The following is a 22,473-nucleotide window of genomic DNA, read 5'->3' as shown; positions in this document are numbered from 1 at the left end:
GAGGAGGAGGGGACGGGGTCAGGCACGGCCGGATGCTGAGCCGCCCTCCCTGGGAAGGAGTAGAGAGGCCAGCAGGGGGGCTGGTGGAAAATAGAAGCCTCACCAGGGGAAGGTTTCAATTCTTGCTCTGTGAAAGAAGACACCTCGGGAGTGCGTTGATGGAGTGGGTACTTTACATGCAGGAACAGCTGGGACCCCAACAGCCTGTTGCCCCAGAGACCCAACCTGGGCGTGCCCGCCCCTCGGTCACTACTGAGATGAGGTACACAAACAACAGGCCACAGGCTCCAGACACCCCTTGGCGGGCAGGAGCCCGTGCCCTCCAGCAACCACTCTGTTGACATAAACATGGGGGTGTCCAGAGCCTGGGCCGGGAGGGGGGGTGGGGCCAAGGGTCTCCCAGAGTCTGAGGCTGGGATCGGAGAAAGCACTAGAATCACAGGGCAGGCCGGGGTTTTCAATCTCCTCCTGTGCAGGACACATGATCAGCTCGCCATGCAGGACACGCTGCCCCAGGGTAAATGGTGACACCTGGACTTTAGTCCTGGTGGCCGCGGTCCTCTGTTCCAGCAGCCACTCCCAGCGCTGCCCACAGCTCCTACAGGTAAGCGCTTTGAGTCTTTGAGGAAAATGATCTGATAAGAAGCATGCACATTAAGGTGACTAATAGTGTTCCTTTTTGAAGCGGTGTTTGCAGGGCCAAAGAACCTACTGAGAGAAAGTGATAAATTTAACAATCAACTTTTGAGAGGAGAATTCCAGCCCTTAGAATGAGAAGTGGGTTGGGTAGGGGCAGGTGGAGGGGATAGGTGCTTTTCTGGCGCTCCTCTGAGCAGATAATTTCTGGGTGGGCTGGGAGACCTTGGCAGTACGGGCACTAGAGGGATGAATGATGCTGAATAGGCACCATTGAGGCTCCCGGTGTGACAAAGAGGGCTTTTCCCAGCTTGCACGCTGGAAGCTAGGGCCTAAGTGGGTGAAAGGTCCTCGAAAGCTAGGGAGGGGTGGACTCTACCTGAGGATAAAAGAAGGGGTCCAGATCTGAGGTGGTTCCCACCAAAGCCAGGCTCTGTTTGGACAGGTAACTTGTGCACCACTAATGAGGATCGGCAATAAATCCTTAAAACAGAAGGGTCTTGTGCTTGTTTTCTGGAACTACAAGAAAGAAGTCTGGGAAGATCCCGAAATGGCTTGGGGTGCAGGGGAACCCCAGGAAATGGAATGAGTAGTGGCTACCTTTCTGCAGAGGAAGAAAGACTTTGGAGCCTTGGCCTGGTCCTGACAACACTTAGGGGACCTTAGCTTCCAATGGGACATCACCCCTCCCTGCCCGTAGGTAGGAGGGGCCAGAGATGCAGAGAGAAAACACTTTCTGGACTCTGCTCGCTCCCAGCCCAGCCGACCAACCTGTGGCCGTTGGCCATACCCCTAGCGGTCTGCCCCCCATCACGTCGCCCCTGTATGTCTCCATTCTGCAGGCACTGGCAAAGGGAGGAGGAATGAAGTGTTCAGGGCAGGGAAGGAGGGTCTAGCATACAGCAGAATGACCTATCCTGCCTCCTGGGGTTGCTGTATACCTGGTGCAGCTCCCCACCTCTCCAGACATGGTGTGGGAGAGCTGCACAGCCTGGGAGGAGCTCGTCTCCCCACGCCCACTTAGCGAATCGTGTTCAGACACCACGTGCCCACTCAGAGGCCCATGAAAAAACACTGCCCAAGGGCAGAGAAGCACACACACACACACACACACACACACACACGATTTGGATGATGGAATCCCAGCATACATCTGCAAAGACAGGAGGCAGCTCCAACTCTATTTAGGCACAACTCCAGGTAACAAGAGCAGAGGGGCCGAGGGCGGTGTGTGCTCCGGGCTCAGAACTGGGAGGCAGGACAGAGGAAGGGCAAGAGGCCCAGGCAGGTTGGGAGACTGCAGGATTAGAGGCTCCCGCCCGGGAACCACGGAGTGGGTGCAGATGGGGACTTTAAGGACGACTTCAGGGTCGGAGGATGAGAGTTTGGGGTTGGGATCCTGCCCTTTCCGGCTGTTTCTGCACAAAGCCAAGAAGCCCTTTGGTTTGGCTCAGGCCGTACCAGGCAGGCATGCCATTCTAGGGTTTGGGACACTGCCCTAATCAAGCTTCCTTCTAGGGCCAAGTATCCAAAACTAGAGGCATCTGCACCCCAGGGTCACAGAATCAGTTCACCCCGGGGAGGTCAAAGTCACACGAGGGTATGGTGCATCTTCTTGGAGGGGCAGTTTACCTTCTAGAACTAGTTGATAACATGAATAAGATTGGCAGCAAATATTTATAATGCCTATTTGAGACGATGATGATAGCGCTAACGACAAATACTTCTGGAATGTTCACTTGTCCAAGGCCACACAGCGATAGGGGAGCCGGGATAAGAACCAGCACAGTGTGGCTGCCCAGCCCACCCTCAATCAGTATTTATGGATTATGTTTATACATTTAAAACACTTGCATGTATAAATGGAGTTATAAATTCAACTAAAAGCAGCTTTAAATAATTTGATTGAGGTGAAGACAAAATCCACACGAATGTGTAAGATAAAGAGCCAGCCATTTTGTACGTGTGGCGCTGGTCAAGCTAGCCCACAGACCCGAGGGGCGGTCACTCACTCTCCTGGCTCTTAGGAAGTTTGGGAATTACTGCGGGGGTCTTGGAGCAGGGTGGGGCTCCAATTGTAGTGTGAATCAGAACCATGCATGCTTATCAAACAGGCGGCCTCCTGGGCTCCCCTCCTAGAACAGCTGACATTTATTATGCACTTCTGCATCAGACACCTTGTTACTCATTTATTCTTCCCAACAATTCTATGAGGCCCCCATTTTACAGATGAGGAAAATGAAGCACACACAGTGAAGTAAGTTGAACCGGGTTAGCTTAATAAATGACAGACAGAGTCAGGATCCAAGGCCAGGTGGTCTGTCCCCAGGGCTGGAACGGCAAACCACTGCCCCTCATGGCCCTCATTCCCCCCGAGGAGCTGATTCCATGGGTCTGGAGCAGGGCTGGAGTCCAGACCTTCAACAAATGCCCTAGGAGGTCACTGGGCCATGCTTCAGGAAGCAATGCCCTATGGGAGCTGTTCTCAATCTGGCTGCACATCAGAACCACCTGAGAAGTTTCAAAAACTGTTAATGCCCTCCCTTTTCTTGAAGAGAGGCTTTTTCAATTGGTCCAGAGCAGGGTGCAGGCATTGGTGGGGTGCTGGTCAGCATTTTCTTTTAATGGGACAATGTGGTCATTAATTCAAACAATCAGCAAAGATGTATGAACACCTACTCTTCCCCGCACTGTACTGGGGCTGGGGACACAAAGGTGGGTGGGACATGACGTGTACCCTCCAGGAGCGCAGGTGCCTACCTGCCCGGCTGGATGGAGCACGCCCTTAGTGGAGGAGGGGAGGATGCAGATCCCCGTTGCTTGCTCTGCTTGGTGAGCTCTGGAAAGAGCCAGTCTCCTTTATGGTGTCCTGCTGGCTTCTCCCCCTGTGTAGTCCTGGGTCCCCACCTGAGAGGGCATAGTCAGTTCCAGCCCTGGAACTCAGCTCACAGAACCACAGGTTGTCAAAGTGAAAAGGACCCTGAGAGCCATCCCTGCCTGGAGCTCTCAAATTTTAGCGAGCAGCTGACAAAAGTGCTGGCAGCTTGTTAAATCTAAAGATGCCTGGAGCCCACCCCAAAGGTTGTGATTCGCAGGTCTTTGGTGGGGCCTGAGGAATATGCATTTTTAATAAGCTCCCAAATGGCTCTGGAACACACTCAGTAGTGGTTCTTAGAGGGGCTGCATGTGAGGATGCCCCAAGGAGTTTTAAAAACACTGATGCCCAGGCCCATCCCTAGAGGGTCTGGTCAACAATTTTAAAATCTCCAGCTGTGATCCCATCACACAGCAGTTGGAGCCCCCCTACCGCAAGGCAAGGCGGCTGGGTCTTCCAGCTGGCCTTGTTTAGGGTTCAGGGAGGCAGCCCCAGGGGCAGTCACTCCTTGTTACCATCAGGGCTGTGATACAAGAGGAGAAGAAAACAGGAGGAGGGAAGAGAGGAAAATAAAAAAGCCATGAGAAGGTTTAGAAGGAGAGAAACAAGAGAGAAGCCTGGACAAGAAGTTCCTACTGAATTCACTCATCAGCACCCTGAGGCTGACGTCTCTTTTTTTCCAACATTTTTCCTTATTATAATAGTAATTAATTGATGTAAAAAACTGAAAGTATAAGAGTATATGAAAACAAAAATAAAATATGGTCTATGATCTTACTTAGAGATAATCACATAAGGTCTTAGTATGACATATGTAATGTATAATATAATGTGTCATATAACAAAATTATATAAAATATAATAAATATTATATATAAATTAATATAATAGATATAATACATAATATATAAACTTGACATTATAATTAGTATCCTTTCTTTTCTGTTTTGCTTTTATATAACTTTTCAAAAAGATTTTATTTTTCAGGTAATTAAAAATCTAAGTCTTAAAGTTTTGGGCTAGTTTAGGGAGGACATGTGAGTGGAGTGGAGATGGTGCACCCACCCTCCCCACACACGTGTTCCCACAGTCATTCACCTGTGCACATGGACACACGTGGACAGACACTTCTCTTCCCATTCTGCAGCCCTAGACCTCACACACTCAACATACACTTCACATCAAACCCTCCAAGTTAGTAACAGGATTTTACTAATGGATATTAATAAATTAATATTTATTGATACAGGATTTATTAAATTATATTAAGTGTAAAATAAGGTTCCTCCTTCTTTCCTATCTCTCTGAATTCTAACGAAAACTGGCACCAGGGGACCCAGGACAGTGGTCAGATTGGAGTGTGTCACCTTCAGGGACTCATCAATCCCTGGCCACCTGCCCCACCTCCCGTCTCCCAGCCCTAGCCTCACAGCCCATCTGCGGTCCCTTTCATCCCTACCATGGGGGAGGCCAGCCTCCCTCCTCTCAGTGGCTCTTCTCCGCTGTGGGCTGAGGCTGGCGCTCTGAACAAAGGCTTTCGCTCCACAGGCGGTAGGCGATGGAAGCAGTCACAGTCAGCCAGGCCAGGTAGGGCAGCAGAAGCAGGGCCGCCAGTTTGTTGATGGGGTGCCAGATCAGCGCCATGCTCACCACCAGCCCGTAGAGCAGCAGCACGTGCAGCAGGGCCTGGGCAGAGGGCAGGACAGTCAGGCAGGCTGCCCTGTGAACCAGCCCTCGACATTTCTGCGGCCCCCTGGACCCAATGAGCCAAGTTCCTGGGGCTCTGTGCACTCCACAGGAGCTCAGAGACATCTGCCAACCCGCTACCTGCCTGCCCCTGATTGATCTGCCATGTTATCTGCTGCTGGGGGCCTGGTGGTGTCACCTTCTCCTACACTACTTCCACTGCAGAGCACGGGTACCTTACCAGACCAGGGGTGTGGGCAACGAAAATGAGAATCAGGACAGTCCAGCTGATGGTGAGCTGCACAGCATAGAGGCCGAGAGGCAGGGCCAGGGGCTGCCTGAAGCCCCCTCCCAGCTCCTTCCACACCAGGTAGGAGGCATAGCTGAGGAGAGATGGTGACAGAAACACTCAGAGGGAGGGCGTTCCATGGCAAATGGAGGAAGCCCTCTGGCACAAGAACTCTTATTACCAAGAGGGAACCCTTGTGAGCTGAAATGGGGGCAAGTGGGTCCAGGCATCATTTGGAGGCCAGCGGGGAGGTGGCAGGAAGAGTTGGGCTCTGTGAGTGGGGGGTAGGGAGACTTGGAGAGGGTGGAAGGGCTGGCTGGAATCCTAGGCAGGCACAGAGTGTACCCTCCATAAGAGGCAAGATGGGGTGCCATTCCTTTTGAGTCCAGTGTGCAGCAGTTGTTCAGGGGGACTTGTTCCCACTCCAGTGGGCACCACAGGGTGAGAGGGCCATGGCATGAGAAATGGGTGCTCACCCCATGACGGAGTAGATAGTTGTCCACACAACCAACAAGACTTTGTAGGGTGGGCACCAGGGCAGCTTCCTTGGGCCGTCACACCAACCAGACATCTGATGATGGGCGAGCAGCCAGACCACGATGAGCCCCACCTGGGGAAGAGCCACCAAGACGGCCCCTTGAGGCCTCATTCTCCTTGAGGGGGCAGAATCTGGGAAGGCAGAGGACGCTAATGGTGAGCCCTCCCCTATGTCTCATCATCTGTCCCCACCTCGTCCCTGACACTATTCCCTGGCCTGCGCCCCTCATAGGAGGCCATCGCCCTCGCTGGGCCAGCTCCTGTCCTACTCCTCTGAGCCCACACTGCCTGGCCCCTTTTCTGGCTTCTATGGACTTATTTTCTCCACACCACTCATTTGGCACTTGGAGGATACTGTCCACTATTGATAACTGCTTCTGAGTGATAGCCTCCCCTCCCCCAACATGTGTCTGACTCCTGGAGCTCAGGTCCAGGTATGACCAGTCTTTTCTACTTCCCACAGTGGGCAGCACTTGGGCCCTCGAGGGCCTTAGACTGAACTCAGCCAAGCCGACGACATAATCAACCTAGAAGGACCACGTTCTAAACGCAGGAGCCAGAGATCCCTGGGGATCTTTTCTAGTCGAGAGTGGGCCAGCACATCTGCCCCCGGCTTATCTCACTATACCAGACTGACAAACTCCAGGGGCCCACCCAGCCTGAGCTCCTGCCCAAATTCAAACCCAGCCAATTCACACTGTGGGTTCCTTTCTTTTAGGAAGGAAATGCTCCTTCCTGTCCATAGCTCTCTTTTACCCCTCAAGGGCTGGGGAGGTTACCCCTACATCTGTCTACTTCCAGAGGGTCAGGGCCTCAAACACAAGTGTCCAGATTTCTTGTGGCCTGACTTCTCAAGGATACAGCTGCCTGGTCTTGGATTAAAAAGCTGCCATGTTCATTTACATGTTGCTTTCCATGTCCTTCGCATGTGGGACGATGCACAGACCCTTCTCCAACCAAGATCCCCACCCAATATCATTCTTCTCTTTCGCACATGATATTTCAGCCTCCTACCCATGACTGACAGGATTGGAAGTAGACAAAAAATGTGGTTATTTTCAGTGTTCTGGAGCGAATGCCCACTCCATCCTTTTCCGTCAAGGGCCCCTGACCATGTCCTGGAGGTTCTGGGGCCAGGGCTGATCAACCTGCCTGCCTGTGTGTCTTTCCATTTATCTTTTTCTGCTCCTCACTGTCCATTTGTCTATCTTCTGCCTTCCTGTCTCTCTCTCTGTGCTTTCTATTTTTCTGTCCAGTGTTGGAGGGCCCCCCTCCTTACCCCCATCCTCTTTTCTCCTGTTCACCACTCCCAGTGCCTCCTTACTCTCAGGCCTGTGTTCCCCTTACCTCATTCAGCATACTTCCCAGGCTGGGTGCCCGATGATATATGATGTGTGCAAGGCAGAGAAGGGTGGGGGACAGCGGGGAGGGTGGAGCTCCCAGCTGGCCTGACTTTCTCTAATGACAAGGGTGGTGACATTGGCTGGGGGTCCCCTGGTCTGCTAGACCTTGGGCCCCTGATGGAACGGTTGAGGCTTTGGAACTGTGACACCTCGACCTCCTGAGACAGCTCAGCCCCAGGCTGCATGGCCACTGATGCCTGTGGTCTCTGCATCCGATGAACCAGCTTTGTATCCACGGGGGTGGTAGGGATCCTCCGATTTCCCCAGAACTTTCCTGCAACTGGGATTGTCCTCAAGTGAGGCAAGGACCAGCTTTGGAAACGAGTTCATGATACGTTGACGCAGCCCCTGGTTATAGCCTGCTAGCTGGCATGGCCCTTCCTGGCTTGGAATTCGAGCTTGACAAATCTTTCACAAACCCCTACAACTTTATGACTCAGAGGAGAGGGCAGCCTCCTGTGTGACTCAGAGCTTTGTCCCGCAAAGACTAACACCTCTCCCCTCTTTGTTTCCTCTCAAAGTTCTGAGCACCTCTTCCTTGCTCGTCCTATGGGCATGAGGTCTTCTTCCCAGGTTGGCTGCTCTCTACCATTCCTTTGCACCATCTCTCCATTTTGGGGACCTGGGTGCCCCTGGCAGGTGTTTATTCTTTCCTCTCGCCTCCGCCCCAGGGGAGGCAGCAGAAGGGAGGGGGTTGCAGTCAGGGACAAAAGGCTAGAGAATCATTAACTGAGATGAAAGCAGCGGCAGTTACTTATTTTCTACGGGTGATAATAACTGGGGGCCGAGGGAGTTCACCGCGGTTCCTCAACTGCAGGCCAGACAAGGTGACACCAGTTACCACTTACAAGCACCCATGTGGTGGTGAGCGCTTTACATTTATTAGCGCAATAATGATAATGATTGTCCCTCACAGGTAGATATCACTATCTGCATGTGACAGACAAGGGCAGGAAGGCTCAGAGGCGTGAGTAACTCGCCTAAGATTACATAGCCAACAGGTGGGTCACCAGTGTTCGGTGTTGGCAGTCTGGATCCAAAATGCATCCTCTTTTCTCTCAGCTGGTCCACTCATTCATTCAGCAAGTCTTGACTGAACACCTACTAGGGATCAGGCTGTACCAGGAGCTGAGGATTCAGCAGCAAACAGCTGGAAAAAAAGTCGCTCTTCATAGGGAGCTTTCATTCCGGTGGTACTGTCTTTCCTAGGCAGAGTTTCTAAGAAAGGACTCGGGCTGGCAAGTGGCCTAAGTCCAGCTCTCCTCCAGGTGGGAGTGTCCCTGCCAACTCTGAGTGTGGGCAGTGGAAAGAGCACTGAGCAGGGAGCAGATATGGGTACAGCCAATGCCACCTTAACTTGCAAGTCATTAACCCCTCAATGCCTCCTCTGTTGTCTCTGTGCAGGGAGGGGGTGGAGCTAGATGTTGTCTAAGCTCCCTGGGGCATCACCTGGGAGCTTCTTAGAGATGCAGAATCTCAGGGCATCCCAGACCTACAGGATTAGCATTTTAACAAGATCCCTCACGTGGTTCGTGTGCACATTATAGTTTGAGAAGCTCTGGTTAGGGTTCCCTCCTCTTACCTTCTGCAATTTCAATAGCTTCTGGCTGGGGATGGCCACTCACCAGCAGAGGGCACTGTAGGGAGCAGTCTCACCTGTACCCAGGGCTGCACCTGTACTCAGGCTGTCTCCCTCTCTGTCCCCTCCCTTCCAGACCTAGACTGGTAAGTCCACTGACTTCTGGAATCCTCAGCTACTCCCCCGCCTTGGCTGGACTTTGCCGACAGACAGGGACGGACTTCCTCCCCCTACCCCACCCCCATCTTTAGGGCGACTGGGAGGCAGGACTCTGCCGGGAAGCACCAGGCCACTCCCGTCCAGATTCTCCACCCACCTGCACTTGTCTGCTGGCCTGGTGACGAGGTCTGGCTGACCTCTCTGTTTCTCAGAGAAGGAACTACTGTTTCTGGACAAGCCAGCAGCCTCTGGGAGCACCTACAGGTAAGGCGAGCACCCCCTGGGGCAGCTGGGGTAGGGTGGGCATTACTGCAATTATTGCAGGGGCCACCTGGGGCTCAGGGGAGGAGCCAGGTCAGCTCAGCAGGGCCTGCCAGAGTGTGGAGACCATCTGCTGGAGGAGGAGAGGAAAAAAGGCCTTGGGAAAGGGCCACTGTCCAGTGGACGTGGGCACCAGGGGGATGATTCTCTGCACTATGGAAATATATACTAATACTATGCTGATGAACGCTACCCATGACTTGGGTTTGGACTCATCTATTCCGGTACTTTTTATGTCTCAATAACTGGAGCTCTATCAGGGGTTGAGTAGACATGGTAAGAACCAGTGACATGGGAGAAGGGTTGAGAGTTTCCTCAAAGGATATAAGCAAAGCTTTGCAGTAAGAGCCTGGATCTTTCTGTTGGAGGAGGCAACTTCCTAGGGACAGGTGATGGCAGCATTCTAAAGGACCCTCATCTTGGGGAACTGCTCCCAGGATGATCTGGGGTCCAGGGCAAGACAAACTGGAGGCATGGGTAATAAGGAGTCAGACATGGGGTTGGGAAGCTCTAGTCTACACTGAGCTGGTTGCTGTGCTGTAGATTCGGGACCCTTCCTGCTCCTGGGGTGAGCAGGGGATGGAGTAAGGGCCAAGGTAGCCTGGAGAGCTGTCAGCCTGGGAGAATGGGGGCTGAGCTGGGGGAGGAGTTAACTTGCTCCAGGCCAGGTAGTGAACAGGCTCCCCTCGAGAGGCCCAGGGGGCCTTGGGGAGCAGATATACCAACTGCTCCAGGTTGGGGGGCTGGGCAAGGGGACTCTGCTGTGCCACCTAATAAGGTGGAGGGGTTTGGACCCTGATCTTTGGAGGCCCCAGGAAGGTTGTTGTTGTAGAAACAGAGCAGGTCCCCTCCTTTCTTTCACATTAGCGGCCTATCCTCTGCTGCTGGTGCCTCTGTGGGCAGGAGGTGAGGGCATCACTCATTGTGGAACCAAGGACATGCCTTTAGTTCCTTCTATTTACTTTTACTTTATCTTTGTTTCTTTCTCTGAGGTGGAAAGGAAGAGACTTGGGGGAAAAAGAAGGGGCAGGGAGAGAAAAGGAGTGTTTCTGGAAGTCCTCATCATCCCTGCTTATCCTTCCCTCCTGCTTTCAGCTGTAGTTTAATAATCTCCCATCCATCCTCGCTGTGGGGAGAAAACTTGCCTTCCTTATCTGTGAAATGGAGATAAAAATAACAACCAGCTGATAAGGCTGCTGAGAGGGTCAAATGAGACAGGCCACATAGAGTGCTTTGACTCAGTGGCACAGAGTAAAGTTCCATAAATGTTAGCTATTATTATTACAGTTAAAATTCCAATTATCTTTAATGTGGAAGAACCAAAAGGAATGGATGGGACGTAAAGGGAATCTTGCTGCTCCAACTCCCATTCCACCAGATTTGGGGCATTGCCAGCTCACTCCTTCACTCCTGTGCCCCGCAAGCGGCCTGGCTGAAGCAGGATGCTGCACAGTCTGGGGGGTTGCATTTTAAGGCAAGGGGAACCATGCCAAACCTTCTTCTCCTGTCTACATTTTCAATGAAGACATGAGGAAACAGGTCCCGCCCCAGTCCTCAATCCTGAGGATACAGAGGAGTTTCTGCCCCTGTCTGGGAGGAGCTAGGAAGGGGGCTTAGGTTTCATGGGGGTCCCAAGGAAGGAAGGAAGAAGGTGGGCAGAAAAGAGCTGGAGTCTTGGGTCAAGGCCTCAGCTCCAGGTGGGTGGTTGAGGGAAGGGAATGGGAGGAAGGGGTGCTGGAAACTTTTCTAGTGCAGACCCTAGTGAATCAACCACGGGGACCTGGAGAACTTGGAAGGAGGCTGTTGTGCCTCACAGAACTCAGCAATGGAGTGAATGAATCCCCTTCCCTCAGAAGCTCCTTGAGAGCCGAATAAGCTGTCATCTTTGGCAGGCTGAACTTCCCACGGTACCTGGTACGCAGGGTGCTCAGAAAATGTTCATTTGAGTGGGAAAACCACACATGATAGCATATGGTTAAGAGTTACTCTGTCTGGTGGGATGGCAGCAGAAAGATTTCAGAGGGGGAGACTGTCAGGGGGTGGTGAGCCAGGGGTAGGCGCTATGGAGCAGGAGGGGGGTCCAAGTGGGTAGGTGAGGCAGGTGGGGAGAGCAGGTGAAGAGTCAAACAGAGAAGGGCAGGAGCCAAAGCCAGAGGCTAGAATTAGTGAGGTGTGAGGAGAGTGTAGGGTGTTGGAGATTAAGGGAGGAAGAGGGAAAGGAGGAGCGGAGGCAGTGGATTCTGGAGGGCCTCGGGAAGAGCTGACATCTGCACAGGGAGGCTGCTGGAAGGCCCAGGTCCTGACCCGAGGCCCCGCCGATAACCAGGTGAGCAGGCAGTCAGTGTATGCTTGCGCTCTGCCTCATCCAGCCTCACTGGAGGCCCCCGCCTTTGTTTTTCTTTCTCATTTGCTTCCACTTTTAACTTTTGTTCCTCTTGTATTTCACTTATCCCTGTGAGCTACCTTCTGACCTTTTTGGCAAAAGGAGGGGCATAAATAAACATATTTGGACAGTGTTTTATCATCCACAAATGCTTTTCCCATGATCTCATGCCGTCCTCACAATCACTCTGACAGGTAATTCTTTTTTTTTTTTTTTTTTGGTTTTAATAGCTTTAAAAAGAATTGCAAAATTAATATAAAATACATACTCGGTGAGAAAAATCCGAAGAATACACCAAAAAGCGTTTAAGAAAATGGAAAGTCCTTGTTCACGCCTTCTACCCTCTCAATTTCTAATTTCTCATTTCTTTCAATAAATGACCAATGGGAATAATTTGAGGTGTATCCTTCCAGACCTGCACTGTTCAAGACAGGAATCACTAGCACTTGTGGTTACTGAGCACTTGAAATAGAGCAAGTCCCAATTGCGATGTGCTGTAAGTGTGAAGTACACATTGATTTCAAAGACTTAGTGTGGAAAAAAAATGTAAAATATCTCATTAATAATATGATATTGATTATCTGTCAAAATGATATTATTTTGAAAATATTAGGTTAAATAAATTATATTATTAAAATTAATTTTTCCTGTTTCTTTTTACTTTTTTAATGTGGCCACTAGAGAATTTAAAATTACATATGTGGTTGACAGTATATTTCTATCGCATAGCACTGCTCCAGACTTTCTCTATAATTTACATATATACACTCATAAAGATATATCTATACTTGTATATAGTTTTGTTATTTACATTAATGAGATCAGAGGATGTCTAGCTCTGTGACTTGCTTTTCCACTTAAAGAATTTTCTATATCAGCACATGTAGATATTTTGACAGATGAGGAAACTGAGGCACATTAAGCAATATGACAAGCTCACTCAGCCACAGTGACCAAGGTGGCATTTGAACTCATTCTCTCACTCCAAACCCATGCTCTTTCTAACTCAGAGGAGTTTAATATGATGTACTAGGTCATAGGGAGCCATGGTAGGTTCTTGAGTAAGAGAGAGAGAGAGAGGTGAAGTTGTTGGAGGAATTGATCCGACTGGGGTGTGCAGGGTGCGCTGGAATGAAGACAATTTCCTCCCTCATTGCAGCCACTTGGAAGCCAAGTCTTGGCCTTCACGACATTGAAAGGCTTTGCCTGGCACTGACCCCTCTTTTCCCCCAGGTCCTTGGCCTTGGCTGGCACAGGGGCACAGAGGAGCTGGCAGCATCCAGTGACCAGGCGGATGTGCTCCCATGAGAGTTCCTTCCAACCTGCCCAGTTCCTACTGCTGGTGGGAGTCCCAGTGGTGAGTGTCCTTCTCCTGGTCCAGTGCCTTCGATGGCACTGTCCTCCCTGGCTGCTACGGGCCTGTTGGAAGCCGGATAGCGAAGAGGAACCAGTGCCCCATCCCACTCCCCTACCAGAATATGAGGCCCCAAGGCAGGGGCCACCAGCCACACTCCAGGAGATGGCTGCCTTCTACCAGGAACTGCACACGCCCACCCAAGGCCAGACTGTCACCCGTCAGCTGATGCACAAGCTGTTGGTGTTTTCGGCTCGAGAGGTGGATCACCGCGGAGGCTGCCTGATACTCCAGGATACGGGCATCTCCCTGCTCATCCCCCCAGGTAACAGCCCCCAGCTCCCTTCTCCGCATATAGTTGTTCAGGTTGTGCACTGTACAAGGGCACCACATTTCAGGAGCATCATTCATAGACATCTTTATACTTTTGAAAATTGTTTATATTTTTAGTTTGACTTTATTGACTCCAAAGATGGATATATATTTCATATTTTTATGACAACTTCCTGACAGGTGGAAGTCAAGTGCCTTGTTCTAATGAACAGTATGTTATGACAGTAAAGGAAAGGAAAGTGTCTGGAGGAAGAGCACCTTTTTCAAATCCACACAGGCCCTGGTCAGGCCAGCAGCAGGCTTGGAAGGAAGTGGGGTGACACACAAGTCAGCTCGTGGTCATCTTGCTCTCCTTCCATTCTGCCTTCCCATGTGCCCTGCTAGGCCCCCTCTCTCCCGGGCTCCCGCCCCACCTCCCCTCCCATCCTGGTCTGGCCTTTCTTGGGGCAGGGGTGTGCCTGCCAGGGCCATCTCAGCACTCCTTCTCCCCAGGTGCTGTGGCTGTGGGCCGCCAGGAGCGGGTGTCGCTGATCCTGGTGTGGGACCTGTCGGACGCCCCGTCATTGTCCCGAGCCCAGGGGCTGGTGAGCCCCGTGGTGGCATGTGGCCCCCATGGGGCCTCCTTTCTGAAGCCCTGCACCCTCACCTTCAAGCACTGTGCCCAGCAGCCCAGCCATGCCCGCACCTACAGCAGCAACACGACCCTGCTGGATGCCAAGGACTGGAGGCCCCTGGGGCGGCCGGGGGTACACACCTCCCGGGACGAGTGTCGCATCCACCTCTCCCACTTCAGGTAGGCACGAGCCATCAGCCTGTCCTTCCTGCCCCTTTTCTGTCTGCCTCATCCTCATCTCTCTGTATGGAACGGCCCCTTCTTCATCAGTCCCAGGTCCTGCAAATCCCTCATCCCCGTGTCCTTTCCTGGCCTTGCATCCTAGTGTCCATGGCAGCTTCTCACTCCAAGCCTGTCCAGGATGGCACATCTCACCGCGATCTGTCTGTCTAGAAGCAGCTGACTCAGCCCCAGCCCTCTCTCTAGAGGGGGCCTGTTCGATCCCCACCTTTGTCTCTCTAAAATTACCTGTCTCTACCCCACTTCCCAGTTCAGGACTGTCCCCAAACTGTCTAGGGCAGTTTGTCCCCTCCAGCTCTCTAAGACTCCATCCCATCTCATGTCTGCCCTTAGCTCTGTCCTTCTAGGATCTTAGGCCCTTCTGCCTCTCAGTCTCCTTGCCACCCATTGACCAGAGCAGGGCCAGCCACGTGTGGGACCCCTCCCAAGTATGGTGGCCCTGAGCTCACCTTCCCTCTCTCCTATGCCTGAGGATACTTGCTGGCTCTTCTCCCCACTGGGTGACGGTCACTGCGACGTGACTCACTTTTTGTCCCTCTACCGGCCCCTCCCCCCAGTTCTTCCCTATACACGCCCTGGACTGCTTTTCTCGGCTCCTTGGAGGCCCCCACCGAGGCCCCTGGGGCGGCGGGAGCCGGGCGGCAGGTGCGCTGGTGTCTCAGCCTCGCCCATGCCTGCCCTGCCACCGTCTCCCTCCACAGCCTCTTCACCTGCGTGGTGGAGGCGCCTATGGGCCGCGACGCCCGCAAGTGGCTGCAGCTGGCGGTGTTCTGCTCGCCGCTGGCGCCGGGCCAGTCCCACCTGCAGCTGCGCGTCTACTTTCTCAACAACACGCCCTGCGCCCTGCAGTGGGCCCTGACCAACGAGCAGCCCCACGGCGGGCGCCTGTGCGGGCCCTGCCAGCTCTTCGACTTCACCGGGGCCCGCGGGGACCAGTGCCTGAAGCTCAAGTACATCTCCGAGGGTGAGGGAGGCGGGGCCGTGGGGAGCCCCGCTAGAGGGGGGCGGGTCCGGGCCTCCCCCAGGGTGGGCCGCCCCGGGGTGGAAAACTGGGAATCTTCTGGCTTCTGCTGCTGCCTCTGGGATCCCCCAGGCTCTGCCCACTTCCTCCCTCGGTGGACCACTCAGTCCTGGTCCCTCCACAGGAGGACAGGGTGATGTGGGGTGGGAGGGGGGAGGAGAGGTGTGCACCCCCAGAAGCAGGAAGGGAGGGGCCGGGTTTTTTTGTCCCTCTTGGTTGGAGCTGGTGTGGTAGGAGTCCCAGTCTTCTCTGCCCTCTTTCTTTTGTGGCATGGGCGGCTGGAATTACCGGTGGGGCCTAGGGCATCTGCTGGTTTTGGACAGGGTGCATGTGCATGGCTGCTTCTGGGGGTAGTGGATGGGGGGCGGGGGGGGGGGTCTGTGTGTGTGCGTGTGTGTGTGTGTGTGTGTGTGTGTGTATGTAGGGAGCATGTGGTAGTAGAAGGAAGACCACTCACTGGGGTCCCCTCTCCAGGCTCTGGGGACCCTCATCTACTTGGGACATGCTCTTGCCTTTGCTCCCTCCTGATCCCTCCCCACAACGCCCTATGGGGTGCCTGCCACAGAGTAGGCCTTCCTAAACACTTGTGGAAGGCCCCACTCTCTGAAGCCCTTCGCTCTCTGCCCCCTCCCCAGGTTGGGAGAATGTGGATGACAGCAGTTGCCAGCTGGTTCCGCATCTCCACATCTGGCATGGAAAGTGCCCCTTCCGCTCCTTCTGCTTCCGGAGAAAAACAGGTAGTCCAGGAACCCCGAGTCCACCTCCTGCCCTCTCCTCTCCCCTCCTGGTCACCCTGGAGCTCTGCAGCTCCTCATTCTGCCATGCATGCAGACCTGCTCTTGAAGGCGAGGAGCCACAACAGATCTTTGCAGAGAGAAGGATGGATGTTCTCTCCAGCTTCTGCAGCTTTCTAAAGCCTTTCTGTAGAGTCCCTTTCACTTCTCCTGCTGCCTTATGCCAGGCCTTTTCCTCTCACCTGCCACGTCCTCTCTTCTTTGTAGCCAATGAGAACGAGGATTGCTCAGCACTAACCAATGAGATCATCGTCACCATGCACACCTTCCAGGATGTGAGTTGGAGCTGAGGGGCAGAGGAAGGGCAGGGCCTAAGGGGAGTCTTGGGCAAAGTGGGTGAGGGGTCTGGTGTCCAGTAAGTATGACCCTAATCACACAGTCAAGCAGATTAAGATGGCTTTCTTCCAGGGGCTTAGACCGCCTGGCCTCCAAGTTACCCTCCATCCCTGACTCTCTTTTGTCTGTCCATGGATGAATCCAGAAGGAGGGTAAAAGAACCAAACCCTTTTAACCCCCTCTCCCAGCCCAGAGGGACTTGGGCATCAAAGACAAGTGGTTTCTTTCTAGGCTGATTGTCTACATCTGAGCGATGATGTTGTGTATCTTCAGTGTGGAGAGTGCCCAGAAAGGGGGTCTTGAGTATGTGGGATGGGAGTTAGATAGCCTACTCTCCCAAGGGAAGATATGAAAAATCAGGGTTGAGTCTCTCTGGTGAACCATGGTGGCATTTTAGTGGAGAGGAGGCAGATACCCCTCAGGGTGTCACTTGGGGAGGAGGAATCCAGGAAAGGAGGAATGAGGGGAAGGGACATGTATGCTGAGTTCAGGGTCTTTGCTTTTAGATGACCTCCCCCTGCCCCATGACCCCACCCAGGACTTCTCCTGGTGTCTTAGGATGCACTCTGTTTGGCCTTCATGTCCCAGGTCCCAAAGAGCTCACTAGGCAAACTTAAGGCTGAAGATTCTGGGGTCAGGGAAGGAAAAGGGAGGGCTCCTGGGCAGGGTGGGGGTGTCTGCTGGCCAAGGGGCTCTGGGTGACAGACTGAAGGAGACACATGAGGAGTGGAGGTAGGTTCCCCAGCTCCTTGCTCGAGGGATGTCTTATGATCCCTAAGTGCATTCCTGCCCCTCTGTTGGCTCAGGGCTTGGAGACAAAGTACATGGAGATCCTCAGATTCCAGGCGTCAGAGGAGGAGTCCTGGGCAGCGCCACCCCCTGTCTCCCAGCCACCCCCATGCAATAGGTGAGATGGAGGTTGCTTGAGCTGTTGCCCGGGGGATGTTTGGGATTCCTGCCCCAGTGCCTACAGAGCAAGTACAGCATTTGGGGTGTGTGTGGAACCAGACTGGGTCTCTTTGATTCGCCCCTCGGAGAACCCAATTTTCCCCCTGCCTCAGGCTGCCCCCAGAGCTCTTTGAGCAGCTGCAGATGTTGTTGGAGCCAAACAGCGTCACGGGCAATGACTGGCGGCGACTGGCCTCCCACCTGGGGCTCTGCGGCATGAAGATCCGGTAAGAGGGGCCAGGTCTGTGGATGGGGGAGGAGGGTGCCCTGGGGTGGCGGGTTCTCAGGACAGCTTGGAGACGGGACCACAGACAAGGGAGCACCTTAAAAGTCAGAGAAGGGCTACTCCCCACCCTATTTCCCATAAAAGGGCAGCTCTTTCTATTTATCACTGTATTCTCAGTACCTAGACTAATGCCTGCCTCATAGTAGGTGCTCAGTAAATATTTAAAAATGAATCAATTAACATGTGATTCATTGGGTACATGTTGAGTGCTTGACATGCTGTGCCCTGAGGGGTAGAATGGCAGACTATAAGATAACGTGTGTAAAGCATGTGGCTGAATGCCTGGCACATGTTAATTCAATAAATGTTAGCAGTAATGGGGGCCATGCAGCTGTGGGCTCTGTCAAGAGAAACCAGGAGGAGAACAATTCTGAGCTAAGCCTCAGAACCTGACTATGAGTGCAGTGGTCAGGGAAGCCTTCACTCAGGAGATGGGACTGGGGCTGGACCCAGCTGAAAACAGGGTGGATTTTTAAATCACTCAAACATTTATCAAGTACCTAGTATGTCCTGGAAAACTATGCTAAGCATTGGGCTACAAGATGAATGAGACATGGTCCCAGCACCCAGGAGCTCACACTGTATTCAGGGATACAAAGAGCTTAACAAAATAAAGGCAAGCTTCCTTGTGCCTTATTGTATGTCTCCAATATTGCATAGCAAGTTGGAAACAAACAGAGACACAAAATAGCTGAAGCAAGAATAATAAAGACTTGGGGGAGCTATGACCAGAAGTCTGAGCTGAGGGGTGCAGAATGGTCCCTTCCACCTGGGAGGTGGGAATTAGATAGGGCTTCAGGGAGAAGGTAGTAGGGAAGTAGCATCAGTTTTTCTGTTTGGGCGGAGGAGCAGAAGCAGTTGTGGGTGTGGTATGGGCAAGATGGGAAAAGGGACAGGTCTGAGGAAGGAAGGTTTGGGATGAGAGCAGGGAGAAAAGGTCAGGAAAAACAGGGCAAGGACAAGTGATGGATGAGCTGGAGAGTCAGGAGTGTGGGCTTGGTTAGTAGGTGAAAGAGACTATGGAAGGTTTTTGAGCAGGGGAAGGTCATGCTTTAGAACAGCTGTTTCCTTAGTGGTGGGCAGGATGTTGTGGCCTGGGAGAGGGAGGAGGAGGCCAGAGTGGGATTGGAGTGGGGGAGGTAGAGAAGGCAATTTCAGAACATCAGAGCTGGAAGCAACCTTAGAGATCCTCTCATCCCAGCCCTGCGGTCAGAGGAGGAAACTGAGGCCTGGAGAGGTGTGGCCTTTGAGCCAGTGCAATCTCAAGTTTCAAAGCCCGGGGCTCTCCCACCATCCTGAGTGCCAGGGAAGGCAGGCAGGAGGGGGATGAGGCCCAGAGCTGAGAGAGGGGTGGATCTCGCTGCAGTGCCCCTTCCTCCACTCTCCTCGCCCCTCCCCCCGGCCAGGTTCCTGTCCTGCCAGCGCAGCCCCGCCGCAGCCATCCTGGAGCTGTTTGAGGAGCAGAACGGCAGCCTGCAGGAGCTGCACTACCTCATGACCGAGATGGAGCGTCTGGACTGCGCCTCCGCCATCCAGAACTACCTGAATGGGACGCAGAGCGGCAGCCCAGCCCGGGTCCACGGGGGCGCCTGGCAGAACCAGGCCCTGGAGCTGGACGAGAAGCTCTGAGCGCTCTGCTGGGGCGGGACAGGGTGGGACGCCCTTTGCAGCACTCTGGGCATGGGGAGGCTGTGGGGTGTGTCCCGGCACCCAGGAAGAACACCGCAGCTGTTCTTGGCTGTGCCCACCGACCTCATCAGAACCCTCAGATGGTGCCTAGGGCCACCTGAGGCGGGAATGCCGTTGCCAGCCTCCCCGGGTCTGGACTACCCTTGCGACCTGCTTTGTCCTACGTGCAGATCCCCTCCTGTCCGGCAGGGGGCGCAGGAGCCCAGGAGATGGCCCCAACGTGGCCCGCCTTCGAGAAGCTACTTAATAGACCAAGGCACTGTTAGGTTGCCCTGTTGGCACTCCTTGGGGACTGGTCAGTTCACAAGTATTCACTGAGCACTTAGTGATACCCGGCTTTGGGTATCATGGGGAATCCTGGAATATATGGCTTAGGGTTTGGAGCCTTGACAAGCCCACAGTTCTCTTGGAGTCAAGATGCTCTCATGTGGGCTGAGGGCAAACCTGGAAACAGCACCTACCTGTGGTTAGGGGTGTGGTATCAACTGTCTGTGCTTTAGGAGTTGAGATGGGAGGGAGATGAGCATGGGCTGGAGCAGTGAGAAAGCTTCGTGGAGGATGTTGGAGAGAGGATTTGGACATGCAAAGAGTGGTTTGGAGGTCTTCAGGTGGGGGTAGGGGTCATGGTGACTGGACTTGCAGGAGGAGTCACGAGTGGCATGGAGTGCTGAGGCATGAAGGAGCCCTGCTGGGTGGGTGTGCGGTGTGGGTAGGACAAGGGTTCAAAGCCAGATCTAAAGATAGGCAGTCAAATCTGGCTGTCCACCTGTTCCCTCTGCCTGCTTTTGTTTATCCTCGTGTCCTTGCCTTGTCTTCCTCTCTCTCTGCCATTATCTCGGTCATAAAACATCAAAGCTGAAAAGAAACTTCAAGATTATCATTCTTGCCCAACTTGTTAAACTCTTTGTCTCAGACTGTGTGAGGTTTAAGTCTCTCTGACTTCGTTTTGCTGTCCCTATCTCCTGCAGTTGCAACATCCCTGGGGATGTGTCTCTGTTATTCTATGTCCTAGCATCTTTTTGTCTCTATCTAGTTACTGTGTCTGCCTTTGTGTGTTTCTTTCTCTCTCTGAAACCATCAGGCAAATGTCTCTAAGCCAATGTTATGTATCAAAGGCTATTGAAAGAGCCTGGGCTACTCTAGGAATGGGTGGGTGGGGATTTTTCCCTCTGGATCAAGGTCCAGTTTAGGGTCAGGAAATAAAGGCTAGGGATTAAAGAACACCCCATTTAATCAATAAATATTTGTTCAGCACCCGCTGTCTGTCAGACGTTGTATAGACAAGAGATCAACAGGCTGGGTCCTGAAAAGAGAACAAAGGATTTGACTCAATTCTAGCGATCCTTTTGTTTGCAAACAGGTGTTAATTTTTTCAGGGGGCAGGCAAACAATCTCTCTGGCAACCCCAACAATTTGCTTCTGTATTTAATTAAAAATATTAAATATTTTCTATGATGAACAACATTGTATAATAAAATATGAAAATTGCCTTTCTTTGTTACTAACTGTATTTTGCTCAGATTGATAAATTTAGGTGTGGGTACAAGTGGTTTTATCTGGTAAAATTGCACCTACGGGGTCAGGTTCGAGGGAAGCATTTTGTAGATTGTGCTTCCAGCATGAGATTGTTTGAGTCCAACATGGTCAATCGGCGAGATTCACTCCTCTTTCTGTTAGAAGCAAGGCTTCAGGGTAGGGGGGTGGTCCTTCCATCTCCTCCCTCTTCCCGTAGCCCTGTCCATCCTCTCTCACCCTTCTCATTAGTCCTCCCACCCCACCAGGGGCTGCCAGCCTCTCCAGGTTGGTGCGTCAGCCTTCTCCCCTTTCACTTGGCTCAGGACTGGACTGCTCAGAGCCTCTTTCTCCTCTGGAGGCCTAGCACAGTTTTCCCTTTTTCTCCCTTGCTCTCCATGCCAGCCAAAGGCATCTTTATTTTATCTTCCTCCCTACCCTGGAACAAATCATGTTAAGTGTTTCAAGTCTTCTGGAGTTGTGAATAGAAGCTACGGGGGTCTCTGTTACCAAATGGAATACTCTCTGGCCTCCACCCTAATTCTTCTGAATAGGCTGACAGTCCCGGGAAAGAGAAGCTTGGATATCTTGGGGTAGGTGGCAGGCTGCCTGATCCCTGTAGGGTGGATCCTTCCTTTCGCAAATCAAACCCAATTGGCTCGTACTTGCCGGCACCTAAAGCTGGAGATGACGTGTTCCGGGGGCGTTAGGAGACCTAGCGCTCAGCCGTGGCTCTAGCACTGCTTAGTCTCTTCTCATCCCTCTGGCTCCAGTCTCTTCACTCTTGGAATGGAACGGCCGTGTTCGAGGCTCTCCAAGGGCCGCCTTTTGATTCTATGGGCCTGTGCAGAGATGGCACACTGGTGACCCGGGGGGCATCCACTTGGGGATTTTTTCTTTGTGTATTGACTTTAAATAGATTTAGATTTAAATTTGTCACTGCTTGTGGCCTTAGCTCCAGCCCTTTCCCTGGTAGGTTACCTGTCCAGTCCCTAAAAACACCAAATTTGTGACTTCTGCTTTTATGCATGTTGTAGAGGCCCACACCTGAACTTCCTCCTGTCGGGTTTAGAGCTGGGTGGGGAATGAGCAGGAAAGGTCGGGGCTAGGTCTGTAGTGTTAGAGGCTCCAGTCCTCGGGGTAATCTGTCCTCAGCACCCTCTCTGCCTGCCGAGCGGCCGTCACGCCAATGTCCAGATCCGCACTGTCCAGCAGAAAAACAATGAAAGCCACATATTTAATTCTACATTTTCTAGTAGTCACATCCAAAAATGTAAAAAGAAACAGGTGAAGTCAATTTTAATAATATATTTTGTTTAACATAATATATCCAGAATGTTATCATTTCCATATGTAATCAATTATAAAAGTTATTAATGGCATATTTCACATTCTTTTTTTGTAAAGTATTTGGAATCTGGTGTGTATTTTATAATTATAACACGTCTCGATTTATATCAAAACATTTGCTAAATTTTC

At 52.4% G+C, this 22,473-nt stretch overlaps 2 protein-coding genes across 4 annotated transcripts; one reads left to right on the top strand and one right to left on the bottom strand.

Moving 5' to 3' along the window:
- Window positions 1-1,770: 1,770 nt before the first annotated feature.
- Window positions 1,771-20,971, top strand: UNC5CL (unc-5 family C-terminal like). Of its 3 annotated transcripts, XM_087438554.1 has the most exons (10): window positions 1,771-1,836; window positions 9,142-9,428; window positions 13,102-13,547; window positions 14,048-14,348; window positions 15,110-15,372; window positions 16,065-16,166; window positions 16,431-16,498; window positions 17,366-17,466; window positions 17,621-17,734; window positions 19,200-20,971. In XM_087438554.1, the coding sequence occupies exons 3-10, from the start codon at window positions 13,163-13,165 to the stop codon at window positions 19,420-19,422; spliced, it is 1,557 nt and encodes a 518-aa protein (XP_087294680.1). In that variant the 5' UTR covers window positions 1,771-1,836; window positions 9,142-9,428; window positions 13,102-13,162; the 3' UTR covers window positions 19,423-20,971. The 3 variants fall into 3 exon arrangements, with proteins under 3 accessions (XP_087294680.1, XP_014638224.1, XP_087294682.1); XM_087438556.1 differs by lacking the exons at window positions 1,771-1,836; window positions 9,142-9,428 and having other exon boundaries at window positions 13,160-13,225; window positions 13,344-13,547; XM_014782738.2 differs by lacking the exons at window positions 1,771-1,836; window positions 9,142-9,428 and having other exon boundaries at window positions 12,658-13,547.
- TSPO2 (translocator protein 2) lies at window positions 4,997-6,135 on the bottom strand. The gene is made up of 3 exons (XM_004424456.3): window positions 5,963-6,135; window positions 5,439-5,580; window positions 4,997-5,197 (listed from the first exon to the last, which is right to left on the bottom strand). Exons 1-3 carry the CDS (start codon window positions 6,133-6,135, stop codon window positions 4,997-4,999), a joined length of 516 nt encoding a protein of 171 aa, XP_004424513.1.
- Window positions 20,972-22,473: the final 1,502 nt, after the last annotated feature.

This window comes from Ceratotherium simum, chromosome 13, assembly GCF_057802395.1.
Source record: "Ceratotherium simum simum isolate JZ-2026a chromosome 13, ASM5780239v1, whole genome shotgun sequence".
Taxonomy (NCBI): domain Eukaryota; kingdom Metazoa; phylum Chordata; class Mammalia; order Perissodactyla; family Rhinocerotidae; genus Ceratotherium; species Ceratotherium simum.
Note: the sequence above shows the minus strand (reverse complement) of the source record. Positions and strands in the feature narration are given on the sequence as shown.